Genomic DNA, 22529 nt, shown 5'->3' with positions numbered 1-22529 from the left:
TCCCTTCCCAGTTTCTGCTGAGCTACAAAGTAGGAAAGCTAGTTGGCTGGTTTCTCCGGGTCTTCTGGGCTCTCCTTGGTCTGAGTTTCCTCCCCATCTTTGCAGACTGTTTTAATGTGATATTATAGGGCTGGGTAAACTAAGGTCTGGAGAAGCTTTCAGAGGACCATGAAATCTCCATTCATCCCTTTTGCCTGGTAAGAACAGAGCCAGTACTTGTAGACAGGAAAGCATCTCTAGACTGTGGATCAGAGGCAGATATTCTACCTCAAAACCACAGGAGCCCCAGATACAAATATGGTTAACCCCTGAGGGACCAGAGGCCATTCAGTTGCATGCGTCCACTTACATGCAGATTTTTTTCAATAAATAGGTACAACAGTACCACACAGTCCTCAGTTGGTTGAATCCACAGATGTGGAACCGGGGATACGGAGACCCAGCTATAAAGCTACAAGAGGATTTTTGCAGCGGGTGCATTGGCGCTCCTAATTCCCACATTGTTCAACAGCCAACTGTAATTACTAACATTTTTGAGCACTTACTATGCACTGGGCAATTCTAAGTGCTTTGCATAAACGAATAAATCTTCAAAACAACCCTATGTGATTTGTATTACAGATGAGGAAGTGAGGAACCGAGAGGCTGAGAATTTCTCAAGGTTCCACAGTCACACAGCTAGGAAGCAGGGGAACCAGGTAGTCTGGCTTCAGTGCCCATGCTCTTAACTACTTTATTGTGCTGCCTGTCAGAGTACACCTCAAAGAAAGCTGCTGTGTGGTCCAGCACATCCTGTTTCCACACCCAGGGAATAGGCATACACAGATAGCCAGACCTGTAGCCCATGTCAGAGGATTTCTTACCACCTGCACAACTCACCCCCTTCACAAAGACTCCCACACCCTTCCTGGAAATTTCCCACGAAGGTCCATCAGGCTCAGAAACACCTTAATAATATCCTACACGTCCCTTTTCCTTATCTCCAGGCTCAGTGAAGCCAAGCATTGGGACAGAGGAAGAGGCATAAAAGCTGGACCTATGTGAACCTTAATGACAAGCAAGGTTTCCCCACCCTCATTCGGGCAGTCCTGACTGGAACTTCAGAGCCTCCCAGCACTGTTCCTGCTACCAACTGCCACTTGTTCCCAGGGTTGGCTGGAACCTCAGTTCCACAAAAACTTCCACCGACCCTGACTTTCCCTAGAGATAAAGAGGAGTGCACTTGAGCCAGAGCAGGGCAGTGGTTGCTAAATTTGCTAAATATGGAGTAATTAGTGTTCTCTCTCCCATCCCACTCATAGGGTTGCTTGGAGTTTGGCCTTGCAAAACTTCAGTTTCCTCATCTGTAAAAATCTGGAAAACAGTTCATTTTGTCTGCTTCCTGAGCTGATAGTTGAGTGAGGACAGAATACGTTTGGTGAGAGGAAAGAGCTTGGTACAGTGTAAGGCATTGAGTGAGCAGCAAGAATTTCTGGCCCCACCTGAAGGCTGTGTGTGTATCATCTTCCACCCACCCACAGTCCCAGGCATAGCCGGGGGAACTTCCATTGGCCTCTGTCCACAGTGCTGAAGTCACAGCCAAGCCAGCTGGGGATCTTCAGTCCCTCTTTTTTTTTTGGCAATATACTAATTTATCCATATATACATTCATTTTACATTATTACATTTTAATATTCATCAAAAACAAAAACATGGAACCCTTCATGAATTTGCATGTCATCCTTGCGCAGAGGCCACGCTAATCTTCCCTGTAATGTTCCAGTTTTGGTATATGTGCTGCTGAAGTGAGCACTTGAGTCCCTCCTTGTCCCATCTAAGTAAGCATCAAATACAGAGACTTCCAAGCCCAAGGATTGCCCTAAAGCTCAGAAAGTAGTGCCAAAATGTTTTTTATTTCACTAATTTCAAGTATCTGTCTTTAAAAAAATAAATAAATAAATAATAACACTCCTTTCAAAATTATAACAGGTACAAAACGGGCAAGATGTGATTTAGCAGGTCAGGGAGAACAGAGGATGCAGTCTTCACCTGGTGTGAGTGAACTACTAAAAAGCTGATGTAACCTGAGGCTACACGGAAAGAAGTTCAGGGTCAGAGGAGGGATGCAGGCTGGCTAGTATGCTGCACCAGCACTCCTGGAAAAACCTAACCAGAGCCAGGCATCATAAAATGAAACCCAGCCAGGGGAACATGGTCTTAGTGGCTGGAATTGATACAAGGCACAGGAAGAACCCGTGAAGGCCTGAGAGGTGTTCACCCTATCAAGGAGCAGACTCAAGGGATGCAGATGGCTGATGTCTGGTAGATGGGACCAATGAAGTCAATGTGACCTCAAGCACAGAGCTAAGATCAAAGGTGGAAGAGAGACAGATTTCTGCTCAATAGGACCAAAAGATAACTGAATACCAGGGAAGGTAGTGAAGCTGTATGAGCATATGACAGAAATGTGGAGTTGGGGGTGAAATGTCTTCCCAGGTGTCCAGTCCTCTTGAGACCTGCGATGCCAGTAAATGGCTAAGCGCTTTCTGGTGCATCCCCAGCCCTGAGGCGGGCTGAGCTGTAGGGAAACCCATGCTTATACAGACCCAAGTGACCCCAAAGCATCAGCATCACTGGGTTGGGAACCTTTTTTTAGTTCAACCTCTTAAACCAACTGCTGTGCTTCCAGCTCTGAGTCCTGACCTGAGAGAAAAGATCCAAGATCCCAATATAGCTATTAATCCCCTTTCCAGGTGGGCTCTGGGAAGCATGCCTTTGGAACCTGATGTTGCACGCCCTCTGCTGGTCATTCCCAGTACTGTTCTCTCACCCCCAAGAAAAAACCCATTTGAACCTTTATGGTACTAGTCAGTGTAGGTTCAGAACAGTTGGGGAGACCCGAGGCAAGTACCAGGGAGTAAGATCACTGGTCAGTGTTCAGTCAACGTACAGGATCATAACTGAATCTGTGGATGGTTCAAGTATCAGTATCAAGATTAGGGCTCATCTGTGTCTAGGAGGAGGGCTTATACTGAGGCTGGGTGTAGGGAACTTTCTGGTCTAGGACTAACACCAAGGTCAGTGTCTCAGGCTGAGGCCAAAGTTAGGGCTCATTGTGGGACTGAACTCTGGGCTCAAGTGTCAGCATGAAGTGTGTATCCAGGTGATATGCTAAGAGTCTGACCACAGGAAGGAGTCAGTCTGCATCCAGAGTAATGGGGTCAATGCAGTATTCCTACACCAGGTGGAAACATCAGGTAGATAATAAGCACCAGCCATTGGAGAACTCAAGCAGAGATATTGCCAGAGAAGAAGTATAAGAGATGGGGGACAGAATAAGCAAGTCACTAATTTCCAAGGACCTCCCGACCTTAAAGATGGAAATAGCCAAGCTAGAGTGCCCCTTTCTTCTCAGAATGTTAATCTCAGTATTCTAGTTCCAGCTTCCTGTTAAAGCCCCCCACTAACCCTAGTACTGCCATATACAAATTATAGGAACAATTTGGGGACAGGAGAGGTCCAAGGACCAGTCCTGTCACTGCAGAAAGCCGGCACTGTGGGGGTAGTCTTCCTTTCCCCCAGGATTCTCTGTGTCTACTGGCAACAAGGCTTGGCAGCCTCCCACACCCAGATCTTAGCAACCCTGGGAGCCCCTGGCAACTGTTGCCATGGTGACAAGACAGGGAACTGAGAACAAGTTGGGGGGGAGCACTTCCTGTGGAGGCTTCAGGATATGTGCAAGATAGGGCTCCCCCTCCCATACACAGTCTGGGAGGGAACATGTGCTCCTGTCTAAACACCTCCTCACTGGCACCCACCCCCGCCCCTGCCCCCGAGTTCTGGTTCCCTCAGGGTGAGGAAATGAGGGACATCTAGGGTTGTGACATCTCCAGAGGGAGGGAGGGTGAGTGGGGGTGTTTGGAACTGACATGATCACAGATGCATGCATACACCGGCAGACATGGTGTCAGCATATCAACAGCCATGAAGCCACACTTCATCCACTCTTTGTCATGTAGACACAGGCCTACTTAGTCATTTAATCACATATGTACAATAACACAAAATCACATACCTACAGCAAATAACAGAATCAGGCACACTACCGCACAAAAATAATTACCCAGATACACTCACTTACAAATTGCATGATAGATACAACAAGACAAATAATTCCCAGGCTCAAACATTTACAGATGCACTCACATACCGAGATATCTGTGAACATACAGCATAAGTTAACTTTCTTGAGCGCTAAGTACAGGCCGAGCTCAGAACTAAGTGCATTACATGTGTTACCTTAATTAACCCTCTCAACGACCCTATGAGGTACTGCTGTCCCCATTTTACAGAGGAGGAAATGAGGCACCAATGTGGCAAGTAACCTCACAAGGTCAACAGTCTGCCTTCAGAGCCTACATTCTCATACCCTATGCCACACCCTGAGGCACCCCTGGTTCCTCTCACACCTTCCTGATACCCAGGGCAATGGGACACAGGACAGCAACTGAAAACTCAGCAAACAACGGAATCTGTGCCACCAATACCTGAAGGCACAGCCCTGCACCCTTAAAGGTCTAAGCCTACACTTCAGCATTAGCAGGGACCAGGTAAAGGCCGGTGACTAAACTCTGCCTCCGTGTTGGCACAGGCAAGGCTGGAGGAGGTAAAATAGACAAACCTGGCATAGGAAGAAGCAGAGCCGCCCACAGCCCAGGCCCCCATGAATCTGGAGGTGGGGGAGTGAGAGCCCTCAGATATAAGGAGCCAGTACCATTCCTGGGCCCCCTCACCCTCCCTTTCCCATCTCCATGTCACACTATTCCATTCCCTCATCACCCCACCTCCCCTCCCTTCCTCATTTCTTCTCACCTCATCTCTCTGTCCCATCCTTTTGCTACTCATCCCATCTCCCCTCCCTCCCCTCCCTATCCCCCTCACCCCATCTCCTCTCCCTCCACTCCCTTACCCCATCTTCCCTCTCTCCTCTCCCCCTCTCCCTCCCCTCACCACCCCTCCCCTCCCCATCTCCCTTACCCCATCTTCCCTCCCTCCCCTCCTTCTCCCCATCACCCTGCCTCCTCTTACCACATTTCCTTTCCTTGCCTCACACTTCACACCCCTTTATACCTGGGATCCCCATCGTGATAACTAGAAAGAAGGCATATAGTGGAGAATAGGCAGACGTAACCTCAGGATCCCTAGACTGCTCTCCTGTTCTGCTCTGTGGCCTAGGTATTGATGCTCTCCAAGCCTGTTTCCAGCTCTGTCTAGTTTGCATGACCTCATGGGTGTCCATACATTGCCTCAGGGAAACTGCAAGGAAAGAGAAGTGAGAGCTTCTGCTCTGGCCCTTCCTTTGTCCTCAAAACCCCCAAGAACTCCTTCCCCCTCTTCACCCCTGGATTACCCCCTCCCTACCCCCGCTCCCTCTAGCACAGATGGGCCTGGGAGACAGTGACGTGGGCGCCAGGCACCGTGTCTGCTCAAGCGTCGGCTTCCGCTGGCAACCGCCTACGCAGCCCTGCCTGCTCTGAACATCGGGGACACTGGGGCTGAGAATTAATGGGGGTGGGGGCGGGGGTACTGAAATGGGAGATTCTGAGGGTGTTAAGAAAGGAGATCATGTGGAGCTGAGACGAAGGGTTAAGGGGCGGGGGGCTAGGATAGGGGAGCACATGGGAGTAGATAAGGATTAAGAATAGGATAAGACAGAAGATCATGGGGGAAAGACAGGAGATCATATGGGGCCAGGAATGGGGGGGAGTAAAAGGGGGATAAAATGTGGGGACTCAAAAGGGAAGTAGGATGAAAGATTATAGGGAGAACTTTAATGAGGATTGTGGGGATTGTTGAGAAGGGGCTGCTCATGAGGGAGCAGGGATGAGGGGATTATACAGAGGATGAAAAGGGGACTCATAAAGGGAATCTTGGAGGTGCTAAAACCGTGGAGAACTGCTAGGTTACAAAGGAGAGGGCAGAAGGGTACTTAAACTATGCTCATCTACCGGGGTCTGTTTTGAGATTCAGTTAGGTCATATCAGGTCAACTCCGGGTCACGGTAAGGTAAAGCTAAATCAGGTCAGGGCTAGGACAGTTCACGGTTCAATGGAAGACAGGTAAGAATGGTAACCTTTTCACCCCGGTCCAGGGACCACACCTCCCAGAGTGCACTATTCTCTCCCCTACCCTCCTAAATGAAGACAGGAAAGAATGCCCAGAGTCACCGCCAACTGGTGGGCGCAGTTTTCCTTTAAGGCTGCCTTTGACGTTGCACGGGTTCCAGAAGGTTCTCCCGGGATTCGGGCAGTGGCCAGTACGTCCCACGTTCTCAAACCGGAGATTGGACTAAAATAGTTGTCCCCCGACTGGGGTCTGAGCCCCACAGACCAACCAATAAAATCAAAGGGCGCGTGGAGTTGCCGCCCTCTGTCCCTTTTACCAATGGCACGACGAGATAGCGAAGAGGTGTGGTTGATTGATCCCAAAGTGCACCAATCAGACCCACACCAATCACGGCCCGGAATGTGTGCGCGTGTGGCCGGGTGACAGGGGCGGAGAATGGGCGGCTACCACAGAGCCACTCGTTGAAAGCTGTCCAATTACAGCAGAGGCTGAGCTGAGTGACGGGCAGACGGCGCAATGGGCAGCGCGGAGGCGGAGCTGTGGGGGCGGGTTCCCGGGCCCGCTGGCCGCCGCCGGCGGGCGGGCGACTCCTGTCCCGAGTGGAGGCGGCGGAGCCAGAGCCGGGGGAGGGGGCAGCGGCTGTCTGACGGACCGCGGCGGCGCCCGCAGCTCCTCACTGGTGAGGGCACCGAGCCAGGACTCGAGGGTCCCGGGAGGGGGGCGTCGCGCGTCGCGAAGCCAGGGGTCCTGGTGTCGGGATGTCGGGACACTGAGGGCCCTTCGGCTCTTCCACCGCGGGGGTGTGGAGGTTCAGGGTCTGCAAGGTGCTCGATGTCCGCGACCCTCTTACAGGGGGCAGCCCGCGTCTGAGCCGGGGGAGGGTCGGGCGGGGTCGCACTGGGTTCCGGGGCGGCGTTTCTGAGCCAGCGCAGTCAGCCAGCGCCGGTGACATCACCGACCACCCTCCCCCGCCGGAGCCCCCTCCCCTCTCCTCCCCTCCTCTCCTCGCCGCGCCTTTTGTCCCAGCCGAGCTCTGCCCCGCCCCGCCCCGCCCATCTGCGAGGGAGGAGACTCCCTGTCAGTGACTTCATTGAGTAGATTCTTGGGGATTGGGGTCTGGTCCTCCCCGGGGAGAGAGGCGAGAAGAACACGCTGCCTCTCAGGCCCTCACAGACAATCACACCTGTCAGAGGTACACGCTGCCACTCACAAGCACACACTCTTCGCACTGCCAGCCTTACTGTCACACAGCCATACTGCCATTCACAATCAGCCAGACATCGCTGCACCTGAGAGCAGGTGACCGCTGGACCCTATTCCTTCACTCTCCACACCTGGGGATCAGGTCCAGCTCCTGCTGCACCGGACAGGCCTTGCTGGGCAAGTGCCTCTGAGAACCCGAGGAGGCGGCTTCCAGAGCTGCAGCTCTCCAAGCAGGCTCCGGTGGAGCGATCAGAGGTGAGGGGCTGGGCTGGGCATGTTTAAGCGCACAGTGCTCTCCTGCCCATCCCCAGCAGCACCCCCACTACAGGCCCGAGGCGCTTTCCGGAGCTTCCCACACTTCTGGGGAGAAGACTTCTTAGCCAGCTTGATGTTTAAAATTCAGCTGGAGCCCTTAAAACTTCGAGCGTGGACGCTGAATGGGTTTGTAAAGTTTCGGTAAGTCCCTCTGGAGAAGGGCACTCATACCCATACCGAGTCAAATTCTCCATGTCATATCCCCCTCCATTGCCTACCCGCTTCCTCCATCTCATCCTCGTCTCATCCCCAGTTACGTATAAGAACCCCCCTTCTGTCCCACCCTTACATTTGAATGAACCGCACCCCTTGTCATTCATCTTATACCAAACCCTTCAGGCATCCGTTTTCCACAAACACCTCCTCTAGTATTTCAACTCTCTACATCCCATTGGTAACCCATTTGCCACTTCAGACATTTCCATGTCATCCTTCATCCCCCTCCATCAGTACTTCATTTTCTGTATCAACCATCCCCCTCCCTGTACCAGTGCCCCTTGCCATTTCTTATTTTTTAGTCCTGCCTCTACATTAACATCCTCTTCATTCTCTCCATCAAAGGCAGTGCCATGCCATGGGGCTCCTTTGTCATTCCAACACGTGGCTTGTGGGTAGGGGAGGGAGGGAGGAAAGAAGGAGGAAAAAAGGCAACTCCTGAAAGAGCTTGCCCTATGTCTGTGGAGGCAAGAGAATTCGAGGTCTAGAACAGTTAGCACAGGGGTGCAAGGGAGGAAGCTGGCCGGATGAAGAGGTAATGCAGGGACAGTGAGGGGAGGGTTGAAAGCACTGGCAAGGCATTCCACTCGCCCTCAGCCTAAAAGCTGCTACAGTTCTCTGGGGGCACCCTCTTGGTGTGTTAGGTTTCCTTTCCAGTTTCGGGGGAAAGAAGGTGTGGGCTGAGGCAGAGATGGCGGCAGACCACCCCCAACTCCCTCTCAGACTGCTTTTACTGCTGCTTCCGAAAATGGCTGCCCTCCCCCAGATGCCCTTTCTTCTCTGCCTCCCCAGCCACAGGCTCCCCCACCAGGCATGACATGCTGGTAGGGGAAAAGGGGGAGTGCCCGCCCTAATGGAGCCTTCTCTTCGTCAGAGTGAGGTGACTCCCAGAACCATGAGTCAACCCAGCCACCTGTAACAGGCCCTGTGGGGGCAGGAGTTAGGGCTGTTGTCCCTGTCTACCTGGGGCCTTGAGGCCTCCCCTAACCCATTACAGCCCTCACTCTTGCCAGGACACCCTGTAATCTCTCTGAAGCAGTCAGAGGCAGAAAAGGCAGGCCTTAGCTGTGGCTGCCAGCCCATGACATTGCTAGAAAGACTCCGGTTCTCTGGGCTTTGGCAGGGGTTGGCCAAGTCTCAGATGGGTTAGAGAATGGCTTCTGGCCATTCCCCCTACTAGCTCTAGCTACAGGAAAGTGCCTTTCCCTCTATCCACCACAGAGACATTGATGGAGGGAGATTAGAGTGAAAGAATGAGAGTCCTGTGTTTCTCCCTCATATAAATAACAAATGCCCCTGCACCCAGCAAGTCAGGGACTATCAGAGGAGTGTGGACCTGGCACTGGGCCAGATCCTAAACCTTGAGGCAGGTGAGAGGGAGGGACTGGTAGAGAAGGTACTAAGGAACTGGTGGTTAGTGCCCAATTGTCTCCTAACAGCTAAGGTTTAAAAGCCCCACCTCCAGGATGCTTTTGTTCACTAACACTGATGCTTAGGTGGCACAGGCATGTCTTCACACACAGTTTTGTGTGTAGACACCGGGAAATGACTAAAGGGAACTGTTGCCCTGGTTGGGGGAAGGACGGTGTCACCCCGCCCCGCTAATGAGAGGGTTAGAAACAGCAGTAACCAAAGGCTGTGAGTCATCCTCTAATCTGAATCACACGTGAGGCTTAGCACAGTCTGGGGAGCGGGGGCAGGGAGGCCTGGGGTCTCCAGTGGCTGAGAGGAATTCAGGTACACACACCCTGACTCAGCCTGGCTGGCCAAGGCAGCTGGCTGAAGACCCAGGCCTGTTCCCAGCCCTGGGCCACTGCCCCAGCTGCCCTTAGCCTGGGCACTATGCCTGAAGCATGGCACAGGAGACCACGATGCTCAGGTGACCTCACCCAGTACGCTGATCTTCACCAGCTTCTGTGCGTGGGTCTGTCAGTCCATGGTGCCACCTCACTCAGCAGGGCTCGTGGGAGTCCTCAGTCTGGCCCAAGGACCTGGGTCTTAGAATAGCCCCAAAAAGTGGGCCACAGCCCCCAGCTTCCTGTTGGGAAAACCCAGGAGCTAAGGAAAGAATCACAGAATCCTAGAATGTCAGAGCTGGAAGAGATCATCTAATCCAACCCTTTCATTTTACTGATGGGGAGACAGAGGCCCACAGAACAGGCATGACCTGCTGAAAGTTACACAGTGAGTCATTTAGGGGTTGCAGGATCAGCAGGAACAGGACTGGGGTAGAAGGGAACAGAGGCATCAAGGATCGGCCCTGGTTTCTTTCAGAAACAAGGACACCAGTGCCGGTCCAGTGGCTGTGATGGGAAAGGATTACTACAAGATTCTTGGGATCCCGTCGGGAGCCAATGAGGATGAGATCAAGAAAGCCTATCGGAAGATGGCCTTGAAGTACCACCCAGATAAGAACAAAGAACCCAACGCTGAGGAGAAGTTTAAGGAGATCGCAGAGGCCTATGATGTGCTGAGTGACCCTAAGAAACGGGGCCTGTATGACCAGTATGGGGAGGAAGGTAAGAGGGCAGTGCTCCAGCCTGATACTGGACACCTGTCCTTGTCTGGGGTCCTGGGTGACCCAGTTCTCAAAGCAGGGAACTGGAGACTGAGAAGGAGGTGAGGGAGGCAAGTGTTCCCAGCACTGACATCCAGAGGAAAGAAGAGACCACCCACTACCCAGCCTCAGCTCACCACAGCTCTCCCTGCCTCTCTCTGCCCCTCTCCCTCCTCAAGTTAAGGCCTTAGAAAAGCTAGAGCCAGAGGCCTTCCCCGCCCTTCTTTCCCTCCCAGCCTTATTAGTCCTGCCTGAAGTCCCCGCTTCTTCATTGGCTGATGGGGAAGGTTAGGAAAGGGAGTGTGTGGCTCTCTGAGGACAGCGCATTTACAGTCATCAGCATAAAAGTTTGGCCCTTAAGCAGCCGGGGAATTAACCACTGGAGCTCTGAGCTAGAGATGGTTGTCCCCTTCCCTGCCCCCTTCCTGCCCACTTCAGGCCAGCAAAACAGAGGTAGAGTTTCGACTCCCTGAGGAAGTGGCAGGCATCCAAGCAAGAGTGGAAGGGGAACTGCTGCTGGCACCTTGCCCCCTCCTGGGGTAGCTGGTGGCCACGCACAGGGTGTCAGGAAAGGTCCAAATAAAGCCTCTGAGAGGGCGGCTCCTCCCAGCACATCCCACGGGCATGATGTAGCTGCTAATTCTGGGCCTGCCCCTCAGGGCCGCCTGCCACCCGCCAGCCACAAGCACCTGTCAGGCTATATTAAGAGACATTGTCACATCTGAGGACTCTCCTTTCCAGGAGGAACTGTCCTTCCTCCCCAGTGGCATCCACCTTTCTTCCACATTCTCCTCCTCACTCCCCCTGTTCTAGTCTCAAAATTAGATGGGCTAATGATATATACTGTACCTGATACAAAGCAGGTGCTCAAAAGAATGTTCTTTTCCTTTCCTCCTCCTTGCTTTATGTTCCATGGCCCTGTCCTCTGTACACCCCAGTCCTCCCAACCCCCTCTTCTTATTCTCCATGCCACTAGTTCCTTCCGTTTTTCCCTCCTCACCTACTAGACTTGCCAATTCCCAGACTCACCAGGTATCTTCTGGAATCCCCAATATTCTCTCAGCTAAGAAATGTTTCTCTCTGGGGTAGAGGGATGGGAGGGGTAGTGGTGGGGAAGAGGGAAGCAGTACAGACACCATGCCACCATGTGACCTGTCTAGGAATTGCACTCATTCCTCTGCTCGGCCTCACCTTTGATTAGGAAGAAGGTAGGAGCTGGGAGACCTCCGCTTTCTGCATGACCAAACCTAAGCAAAGGGCAAAGCTCATGCCCTAGGTCCAGGCACCAGTTCTAATGGAGATCTACATCCCAGGAGGGCTCCTGAGGATGCAGCACAACCTTAAGGAGACATCCAGGGCCTGGGAAGGGAGAAGCAGCCTTGGAAATGTGGGTTGTATTTCTGTCTGCCCTGCCCCTTCCCCAGTAGCCAGCTAGAACAGTTGTGCACATAGACTCTGTGTGCAGCCCTCCCTGGGGACAAGTTGTTCCCAGCTTGAATGGGGGGTGGTAGTGGTACAGCAGGAATCCTTGCAGAGAAGTCACCCCCTCCTGTCATCATCAGTCCAACTTCCCTCTCTCACTGAGCTCTGCCAAGCTTCTTGAACTCACCTGGTAATCAGACCCTCAATAAAAGGAAAGAACAGACCTTGAGTCTTAGGGGAACGGTGAAGAGGCAGCTGTCACAAGTCACTGAATTGCTTGCCACTTGGCCTCTCTAATGAAACCCAAATCTCCTCTTGTGGTCCCAGGAAGTAAGAGGCTAATTTAGGCTCAGGCTTCCACAGCCAATGAAATTCTAGATAAAGCCCTCAAAGAGAAAAGTCCCTTCCCCAAGCCTGGGCCCCACCCCTAAGTCTATATATTCTAGATCATTTCTCAGTGTTAATCCCCTTCCTCCCTCCTTCCCACACAAGCCCCCCAACTACTCCAATCACCACCACTACCATCCCCCTTGAAGACTGCCCCCACAAATCTGAGCCCCTTAGACAGAACCTGACTTGAGAGAGAGTAGCTGGGGTCACCACCTGCAGTGTGCCAGCTCACTCATCCTTTTTGGCAGCTCTGACATTAGGTATGGGGTGTAAGTCTTGGTGTTGTACAACTCCAAGGAGCTCCCTTCCCATTGCAATCTATGTCTGTCCAATGTGTGAATGGCAACCCCTGGAGCTGTGCAACACTGTGAACCCTGAGTGTGGGAACAAAGCATTTGAAAACTTTTTGTAGAGAAATAGCTCCTCTTCTCCAAGCTAATGATCTTTCCTGCTTTTTTGGGGCCCTCCTCATTTCCCATTTGGGCACGAGTCAGAGAAAGAGGAAACCATGCTAGAAGTAGAGTGAGAGTGGGGTCTTCCCTGGTGGCGCAGTGGTTGAGAGTCCGCCTGCCGATGCAGGGGACACAGGTTTGTGCCCTGGTCTGGGAAGATCCCACATGCCGCGGAGCGGCTGGGCCCGTGAGCCATGGCCGCTGAGCCTGTGCGTCCGGAGCCTGTGCTCCGCAACGGGAGAGGCCACAACAGTGAGAGGCCCACATACCGCAAAAAACAAACAAACAAAAAAAAGAAGTAGAGTGAGAGTGGACTTCCTCCTGGACTGTATTGCCACCTTATTTGGGACAGGTCACTTACAGCCCTCTGTATGGTCAAATTCTGTCTGATTGCCTCTTTCCCTGTCTTTGGAGATAAGCAAAGATACGGGAGCCAGGTATGACTTGTAATGTGACCCCAGGCCAGTCATTCAAGGCTCTGTGAGACATCTTTGGGTCACAGGTACATGGAAGAGTTTACAGTGCTGGAAGTCACATCTTACCAGTCTTCTAGTCTTAGCTTTTCAGCTTCTTTGAACCTCAAGATGTGCCTTATTATTAAACATATAATTAAGAGTAGAAATCTTGCCAGAGATTTTTCTTACTCTATTAGGCCAGCCCTCTCTGTGGGAGTTAAAGCTTGCTTCTTCCTCTAGGCCCATGAACTAGGAGCTAGAGGGCAGGGGGAGGAGAGTGGGGTGGGGCAGAGACCAGCCATACTGCCCCTAACTTCTCCTCCCTCCAGGCCTGAAGAGCGGCGGCGGTTCATCAGGGGGCTCCAGTGGCTCCTTTCACTACACCTTTCATGGGGACCCCCACGCCACATTTGCCTCCTTCTTCGGCGGCTCCAACCCCTTCGATATCTTCTTTGCCAGCACTCGCTCCACTCGTCCCTTCAGTGGCTTTGACCCAGATGACATGGACGTGGATGAAGATGAGGACCCATTTGGCTCCTTTGGCCGCTTTGGGTTCAATGGGCTGAGTAGGGGTCCAAGGCGAGCCCCAGAACCACTGTACTCTCGGCGCAAGGTGCAGGACCCACCTGTGGTGCATGAGCTGAGGGTGTCCCTGGAGGAAATCTACCACGGCTCCACCAAACGCATGAAGATCACAAGGCGGCGCCTCAACCCTGACGGGCGAACTGTACGCACCGAGGACAAGATCCTGCACATTGTCATCAAGCGTGGCTGGAAGGAAGGCACCAAGATCACCTTCCCCAAAGAGGGCGATGCCACACCTGACAACATCCCCGCTGACATCGTCTTTGTGCTCAAAGACAAGCCCCATGCACACTTCCGCCGAGATGGCACCAACGTGCTCTACAGTGCCCTGATCAGCCTCAAGGAGGTGGGGCCTGGACCAGATTGTGTGTGGTTTTATCGGGTGGGGGGTGGGGGTGACGGAGACATTCTTTCCCCACTCTCTCTTTTCTTCCCCTCCCAATCACTCTACCCTACCTTTTCCTCACTTTCTGTCTCATTTTCCCCAGGCACTGTGTGGCTGTACCGTGAACATTCCCACCATTGATGGCCGAGTGATCCCTTTGCCCTGCAATGATGTCATCAAGCCAGGCACCGTGAAGAGACTCCGTGGGGAGGGCCTTCCCTTCCCCAAGGTGCCCACCCAGCGGGGAGACCTCATTGTCGAGTTCAAAGTTCGCTTCCCAGATAGATTAACACCACAGACAAGACAGATCCTTAAGCAGCACTTACCATGCTCCTAGGCCCTGCCCCAGCCAGCCCAGAGCCTTCCACAGCAATAGCCCCACACTCACCCCACCCATTGTGCACCCAGCTTGATGTCCACTGGACACTAGCAACTCTTTCTAAATGCAAAAAACAAAACAAACAAAAAAAACTCACTGGTTTTCAGGGAAAATGTTCCTGTCCCTGACCCCTTTCAGAGCTGGGCTGCCTTGGGGGAGTGGGAGGGAGGTGGGGAGAGCTAGCCCAGGCCAGGGGTTAATTTTCATGTCACAAGCTTTGAATCCAGTTCCCACTCCAGTGGCTGGAGAGTGACCTGAGTGCTACTTGAAGATATAGAGATTCCTTGTCCACGCCTGTAAATAGCATGTCCTCCTTCCCCTCTCAGCTTTGCTAATACCTCTCCTTTCCCTTCCCTTCAGCTTCCTCCTACTGGGGGAGGAAGAGGATAAAAAGGACACTGCTTTCCCACCCCAGTCCCACCCCCAAGTCCACAGTGTCCAAGGCTATCACACACATATTCATGCACACAAAGCACACACCTAGAGCTGTGTGTGCCTCTCCAGGGTTGAGATAGGAAGGGAAGGTCCATAACCCATGAACCGGGCCATTGAGCACGAGACACTTTTCATTTGGGAAAGGGAGGTGAAGGGGCCCTCAGCAGCCTCCCTGACAGCTCCCCTGCCCAGACTCTGCAGAGCTGGAAGTACTGTCCTCCCTGCTGCTCTTAAGAGTGTGCAAGGGTAGAAGAAGGGGAGGGGGCTGCTGTATTAAGTCTAAGAGGTGGAGGGCAGGGTCTGTCTCCTAGCCTTCATCAGGAAGGGAAAGGGCTTTGGGTCAGGTGGCAGCTATTCCCCACCAAGAGATTCAGGGTCACAGGTTTCTCCCCACACCTCTGAACTCAGGGCCTAGCCACCCCTAAACTCCCAAATCCCATTTCTGTGATATATGAAGCTACTTATTTCTTACCCTTCATGAAGGCTGCGGGGGAATTTCTAGCCCTCTGACGCCTGTGTGACCCCACCTCACTCCCATAATTGTGTAAAGATCAAATAGTGAAGGAGCTAGGGTAAGACTGCTTCAGCCATGTTCTGGGGTGGGGTTTTTAGGCTTTCTCACTTTGACAAGCCCCTGAATGTTTTTATAGTAGTTTTTTTGTATTTTTTTGTAATGACAGTATTATGGAAAAAATAAAGTATTTTAAAACTACGGAATCTGAGCAGGAGCAACGAACCTGTGATAGGGGTGGATGTGCACTGACAGCCTCCCTCCTGAGCCCCGCTCACCTTTGAGAAGCCCAAGCAGCCCTCGATATAAGGTGAAGCTGACTCCTTCCTTCCTCTAAGCCCAGATTCCCAGAATTTCCAAAATGTACACCCAAAACACAGCAAAGACAGAAGATATCACTCAGCTATTAGAGGAAGCAAAAAATATTTGGAAAGAATAAATATCCTGGGTTATGAGAAATAGAGACTATCCTCTAAGGATGTGCTAGCATGAGAATCAATAGATTTTTCTCTACATGGACTGGAATTTTCCTTTAAGAGAAATTTTCCTCCTAGGAGGGATGGAGGAGGACTTTCTGGCTGACTAGAAGAGACACATTCCCAAAGACAGAGCCTGAGGCAAGTGGAGAGGGCGGCTGGAGGTACCTGCATCCTTGGCCCATGCTTAGCAGGGCCTGGCTGAAGACACAGGATTCCTGTGAGGCCTGAACACTGTTACTGATACTTAAGTCTAAATTGTCCAGGGATGTCTGTCCAGGTCTTTGAATTGACTGTCCCTGCTGAGACACTGGTCCTCAGGGCCTGTGTGTTGATTGCATGATGCCCTTGTCACTTTCCTTGGATCTGGGTAGGGAGGAGCCCTGAAGTCGCAGGAATGCTCATCTGCAGGCTCTGCCTGGGCCTGGACTTTCTCCTGGTGCTGACTTTCCTCCCAGATTCTTTTCCAGGATCAGGCCCATGACAGCCATGCCCTACTGAACTTCAGTGTCCCCAGTGCTATGAAGACAACTCTGCCTTCACCTGTACCTGGGCTCCACATAGAGGCTGACAAGGTCTAGGCTTTTAACAGGGATCTTCCTGCCCTTGTTTTTTATCCTGGGACACCACCAATGAAAAAAGCTCATTCTTTTATTCAGAGTATTTTTGGGTGGAGCCTGTTCCTTCCAGTGCAGAAACCAAGGGGTTTCTGTTCAAAAGGATGTCTGCTAATCCCCCAGCCTGGGCAGGGAGATCCCTAATCCTTCATCCTCTACTCAATGTTTTCCTATTCCAGGTCTCCTAGGGTTGTCGCTCTCTTCACCCAGGGCTAAATTCTTACCCTAGCTCTTTCCTGAGGCCTGAAGCTTTGGGATCTAGGCATGCTGGGCCAAACTGCTCCCTCTGACCTCCCTGTGGATGCGGAGGATCTGGGATCTGGGAAATTATCATGTCCCCACTGAGTACTTTCTGGGGATAGACTATGAGACCTTAGAGGCCAGGGGCACTTCAATGAGAAAGCCCTGAAGTTGGCCTTGCAGCTCTGCCTACAATCTGAGCCTTATCATTCTTGGAGATTACATGCGGGATTTGTGGTCCTTTAATACCTTTGTAACCTTAAACACACACACACACACACCCCTGTATAAAAATCAAGATAGTAAAGAAACTGGGGGAAAGTCTGGTTCAGCCAGGTCCTGGGGAATGGGGTCTTTATTGGGTTCTCTCACTTTGAACAAGCCCCTGAATCCTTTTATAGTAGTTGTGTGTGTGTCAGGGGGTAATTTTGTGTGACAGTACTATGACAATCATTTGTTCATTTATATAATAACTATGATCGGTCTGTCCCTCATCCTGCCTCGGGGTTTCTTTCAAACAGCTAAGCAACCTCGGCTTAGCCATCCCTCAAACAAACCAAATCAACTGCACAGTTGGGTGGCTGAGAGAGAAGGGTGGACTGAGGAATGGGCCATGATTGAGTCTCTATAAAACTAAACAGTTTTATGGATTCAAGGAGCTTGAGAGGTAAGCTCTACCTCTACCATACCCCAAACCATATAATCTGGGCTTACTAATGCTTGTCTAATGCCTAGATCAAGGAAGGAAAGCTTCCAAGAGGTATTCAGGCAGTGTTCTTGACTCACTGAGTAAACCAAATATCCAGTTTCCAAGTGGCTATAGGACTTTCCAGGAGGGGGACTCTAGAGTATACTTGGCAGCAAGCCATGAACAATACATATCTATAGGGATCACATTCTAACAGGTCTGCCCCAGCTTCTTGCCCAAGTAAACCTTCAGGACATTTTCCAGTTGCTTCTAGTCTAGGTTCTCTTTTAAACACATTGATAGGTCATTTCCTGGTCCATTCCCTGAGTGACTCAAGTCACTTTTTATCTCCTTTGAAGAATGGTCCCTCAAAACCTTCACTAGGTTGCTTTCTGAATTTCTTGACAGGTTAAATTTGGGGCCTTTTCTCAGGCTATGCCTCAGGTTCTTCCCTAGGTCATTTTCTAACTGGAACTTTGCTGGGTCCCTCACATAGAAAATTCCTAGGTGCCCAATCCAATCATTCTTAGATCATCGCTGACTTGGCTCATAAACACAGAGGGCTGTGAAAGTCTATGATCATTCCTTCTCTGAGATTTGTCTGTTAGTTGCCCTGAGGCCACATCAGTGCCAGAAACTCTTGGATCCTGCAGGCCAGGACCCACTAGTGTTCATGGAACTCTTTCAAAGGTGGTGTTTTAGTTGGTTCCAAATATTATTTATAGGAAATTCTCTAAGAAAAATGGAAACTGGAACATAGGGCTGGGAGCCCAGGCTATACTAAAAGAAGTTAAAATCTACAAATTTTCAGTCTGCTTCTATAACAGGTATTATTTCATTTGGAGTGAGAGACTGTACCTCACACTGGGTCCTAGGAAAGGTTACTCCAAAGGCCCTAATCTTGGGTGGAGAAGAAAGTAGTAAGAATGGGAGCAAGGACTGAAGGTGGGCCTTAGGTAGGGGCTGGGCATGAAACAGGGTTCAGGGCTGGGGAAGCAGTGGGGAATATTTAGCCTGCATTTAAATTAGAGGGGATGAAGGAACAGGCATTAGAAATTCAAAGGGAGACTCAAAGGGAGACTCAAAGGGAGACTCCAGTGGGGAGCAACCACCAGAAATCAGGACAGCAGCTACAAGGGACTCATTGAGCAGAGAGGGGAGACCCTAGAAAAGCTGGCTCCATTTATGCTTCAAATGGTCCTCCCAGGTTTGAGGATGTGGGAGCTGCTGAAGACTGTGCAGTTGATTTGGTTTGTCATCAGTGTTCCACAGTGGTTGGGAGCTTGCGTGTCCTGCTTGTCAGCAAATGACTCTAAAATAGTCCCAGATATCCTCTCAGCAAAGACTGGGCAACTCATTTGTTCTAATGATTTAACAAAACCTCTATTCAATAGTTAACTGACCACTAAGCTAATCAAGCAGAGACTTAGTGTCTACACACAACAAAGAATATAGACCTTACAGAATTAGTTCAGGAAAGTCAGTATGCAAACAACAAAACAGCTATAACAACAAACTCTGGAGAGAATATGACTTCTAGAGTTGCCATGTTATATCATTTAAAATGTCCAATTTTCAATAAAAACTACAAAACATGCAAAGAAACAAAAAAATATGGCCCATACATATATGCAGGAGAAAAAACAACAGTCAATAGAAAGTGACCCTGGGAATTCCCTGGCGATCCAGGGGTTAGGACTCTGTGCTCTCAGTGCTGAGGGCCTGGGTTCGATCCCTGGTCAGGGAACTAAAAATCCCACAACGTGGAAAAAAAAAAAAAAAAAATCCCACAACGTGCATGGTGAAGCCAATAAATAAATAAATAAATAATAAAAATAAATTAAAATTGACCTTGAGGAAATCCAGATACTGGACTTACTAGACAAAGACTTTAAATCAGCCATTCAAAATATGTTCAAAGAAGTAAAGAAAACTATGTTTTAGAAAAAACTGGAAAGTATGAAAACAATGGCTCACCAAATAGAGATTATAAATAGGAGATAGGAATTACTTTTTAAACATAACCAAATAGGAACTCTGAAGTTGAAAAGTACAATAACTGAAATGAAACTTTCAATAGGAGCTCAAAGACAGATCTGAACAGGTAAAAGAAAAATCAGTGATTTTGAAGATAAGTCAATTGAGATTATCTAATGTGAGGAACAGAAAGAAAAAGTAATGAAGAAAAATTAACAGAGCCTAGAAGACCTGTGGGACAACATCAAGTATACAACATACAAATAATGGGAGTGTCAGAAAGAGAGGAGAGAAAGAAAGGGGCATAAATAATACCCAGAAAAATAATGGCCAAAACTTTCCAAGTTGAATGAAAGACTAGTCTACACATCCAAGAAGCTTAACAAGTTCTAGGTATGATAAACACAAAGAGATCCACAATTAGACACATCATAATCAAGCTATCAGAAGACAAGACAGAGACAATCCTGAAAGAGGCAAGAGAAAAGTAACTCATTACGCACAAGGGATCCTCAATAAGATTAGCAGCTTATTTCTCATCAGAGGCTATGAAGGCCAGAAGGCAATGGATGGCATACTCAAAGGTCTGAAAGAAAAATTCTATAATCACCGAAACTATCCACAAATATGGAGGAAGAATTAAGACCAGATAAACAAAAACTGAAAACCCATTGCTAGCAATTCTGCTCTACAAAAAATACTAGCGGAGTCCTTCAGGCTGGAAAAAAAAAAAAAGGAAATTAGACCAGTAACTCAAATCCACATGAAAAAAATAAATAGCACTGGCAAAGATACCTACAGAGGAAAATATAAAAGAGAGTATAAATGTATATTTGTTTGTAACTCTTTTCTTCTCCCATCTGATTTAAATAATACCTTCATAAAGCAATAAATCTGTGTTGCTGGACATACAATGTATAAAGATATAATTTGTACGCCCATAAAAGTACAAAGGAGGGGGAGGAAAATGGAGCTGTATAGGAGCAAAATTTTTATATACTATAGAAATTGAATTGGTATTAGTCCAAACTAAATTGTCATAAATTAAGATTTATTAAGATAAAATAAGATACAGATAAGATTTATCAGGCTAAATTAGCAAGATAAATTATGATAATTATAATCCCCAAGACAATAAATTATGATAATTATAATCCCCAAGGCAATCACTAAGAAAATAACTCAAAAATATAGTAAAAGAAATGACAATGTAATTAAAATAGCATACCAGGGCTTCCCTGGTGGCGCAGTGGTTAAGAGTCTGCCTGCCGATGCAGGGGACGTGGGTTCATGCCCCGGTCTGGGAAGATCCCACATGCCGTGGAGTGGCTGGGCCCGTGAGCCATGGCCGCTGAGCCTGCGCGTCCGGAGCCTGTGCTCCACAATGGGAGAGGCCACAACAGTGAGAGACCTGCGTACCGCAAAAAAAAAAAAAAAAAATAGCATACCAGAAAATATCTATTTAAAAAAAAGAAGGCAGTAAAGGAGCAACTGAGAAACAAACAAACAAAAATGACATAAGAAATATAAAAAACCAAAAGCAAAATTGTAGATATAACCCCTACCATATACTACACTAAATATAAGTGGATTAAAACTTTCCAATTAAAAGACTGATATTGGAAAAATGGATTTTAAGAAATATACAATCCAATTATATGCTATCTACAAGAGACACACTTTGGATTCAAAGGCACAGATAATTAAGAGTAAAAGGATGTATGGACTTCCCTGGTGGTCCAGTGGGTGAGACTTCAGGCTTCCAATGCAGGGGGCCCAGGTTCAATCCCTGGTCAGGGAACTAGATCCTGCATGCATGCCACAACTAAGAGTTCGCATGCTGCAATTAAGAGTCTGCATGCTGCAACTAAGAAGCCCACATGCCACAACTAAGAAGTCCTCATGCCACAACTAACAAGTCTGCATGTTGCGACTAAGCATCTGCATGCCACAACTAAGAAGTCTGGATGCTGCAACTAAAGATCCCGCATGCCATAATGAAGATCCCACATGCCACAACGAAGACCTGGCATAGCCATAAATAAATAAATAAATAAAAATTATAAATAATTTTTTTTAAATATGGTCATCTTTTAAAAAAAAAGAGAGAGTAAAAGGATGGGAAAAGATATACCATGCAAACAATAACAAAACGAAAGCTCTAAAGTGTCTGTACTAATATCAGACAAATCAAACTTTAAAAGAAAAACTGTTACAAGGGGCAAAAAAAAAGAGATTACATTTTATAATTATAAAAGAGTCAATTCATTAAGAAGATATAACAATTATAAACATACATGCATTTAAAAACAGAACCCCAAATACATGAGGCAAAAACTGACACAATTGAAGGGAGAAATAAACAATTCAACAATAATAATGAGAGATTTCAATATGCCACTTTCAATAATGTATAGAACTAGGCCAAAGATTAACAAGGAAATAGAAGACTTGAACAACATTATAAATCAACTAGACCTAACAGACATCTATAGAGCACTCCATCCAATAGCAAAATATACATTCTTTTCAAGTACACATAAAACATTCTCCAAGTGAGAGCACATATTAATCGTTAAAACAAATATCAATAAACTTAAAAGGACTGAAATCATACAAAGTATGTTCTATGATCACAATGGAATGAAAGAAATCAATAAGAGAAGGGAAATGGGGAAATTCGTGTATATGTGAAAATCAAACACACACACATAAATAACCAATGTGAGATCCTAGATTATATATATATATATATATATATATATATATATATAATTATACATATTATTAGGAGATCCTAGGTTATATATATATATATATATGATCTCCTATTGGCTCTGTTTTTCTGGTGAACCCTGATTAATACACATAGAAATTATCAACTGACTTCAAAGGAAATAGAAATCTCAACAGACAAATGACAAGCAAAGAGATTGAATCAGTAATCAAAAGCCTTCCAACAAAGACAAATTCTAGAATGATGGTTTCACTAGTGAATTCTACCAAACATTTAAAGAATTAATACCAATCCTTCTCAAACTCTTTCCAAAAATCGAAGAGGCAACACTTTCTAACTCATTCTATGAAGTCAGCAATACTCTGATACCACAGCCAGATAATG

General features: G+C 48.5%; 1 protein-coding gene and 1 non-coding gene across 7 annotated transcripts; one reads left to right on the top strand and one right to left on the bottom strand.

Annotated features, from left to right (window-relative positions):
* Window positions 1–1685: 1685 nt before the first annotated feature.
* On the bottom strand, window positions 1686–1792 carry LOC115838715 (U6 spliceosomal RNA). The gene has a single exon (XR_004033733.1). It is a non-coding gene; the product is annotated as a U6 spliceosomal RNA (small nuclear RNA).
* Window positions 1793–6654: 4862 nt separating this feature from the next.
* Window positions 6655–15611, top strand: DNAJB5 (DnaJ heat shock protein family (Hsp40) member B5). Of its 6 annotated transcripts, none has more exons than XM_060300799.2 (5): window positions 6655–6784; window positions 7451–7764; window positions 10114–10358; window positions 13445–14046; window positions 14189–15611. In XM_060300799.2, the coding sequence occupies exons 2-5, from the start codon at window positions 7583–7585 to the stop codon at window positions 14420–14422; spliced, it is 1263 nt and encodes a 420-aa protein (XP_060156782.1). In that variant the 5' UTR covers window positions 6655–6784; window positions 7451–7582; the 3' UTR covers window positions 14423–15611. The 6 variants fall into 6 exon arrangements, with proteins under 6 accessions (XP_060156782.1, XP_060156783.1, XP_030740014.1 ...); XM_060300800.2 differs by having other exon boundaries at window positions 6657–6784; window positions 7623–7764; XM_060300802.2 differs by having other exon boundaries at window positions 6661–6784; window positions 7451–7563.
* Window positions 15612–22529: the final 6918 nt, after the last annotated feature.

This window comes from Globicephala melas, chromosome 6, assembly GCF_963455315.2.
Source record: "Globicephala melas chromosome 6, mGloMel1.2, whole genome shotgun sequence".
Classification (NCBI taxonomy): Eukaryota; Metazoa; Chordata; class Mammalia; order Artiodactyla; family Delphinidae; genus Globicephala; species Globicephala melas.
The sequence above is the reverse complement of the archived record's forward strand: the minus strand, read 5'-3'. Positions and strand labels throughout refer to the sequence as shown.

What these genes read in the sequence shown, in the direction of transcription:
- DNAJB5 (XM_060300799.2), top strand. Translation starts at nt 7,583, where the DNA reads ATGTTTAAGCGCACAGTGCTCTCCTGCCCATCCCCAGCAGCACCCCCA. An exon ending in AATGGGTTTGTAAAGTTTCG is followed by an intron (nt 7,765 to 10,113) that starts GTAAGTCCCTCT and finishes GGTTTCTTTCAG; the next exon opens with AAACAAGGACACCAGTGCCG. An exon ending in CCCTGATCAGCCTCAAGGAG is followed by an intron (nt 14,047 to 14,188) that starts GTGGGGCCTGGA and finishes CATTTTCCCCAG; the next exon opens with GCACTGTGTGGCTGTACCGT.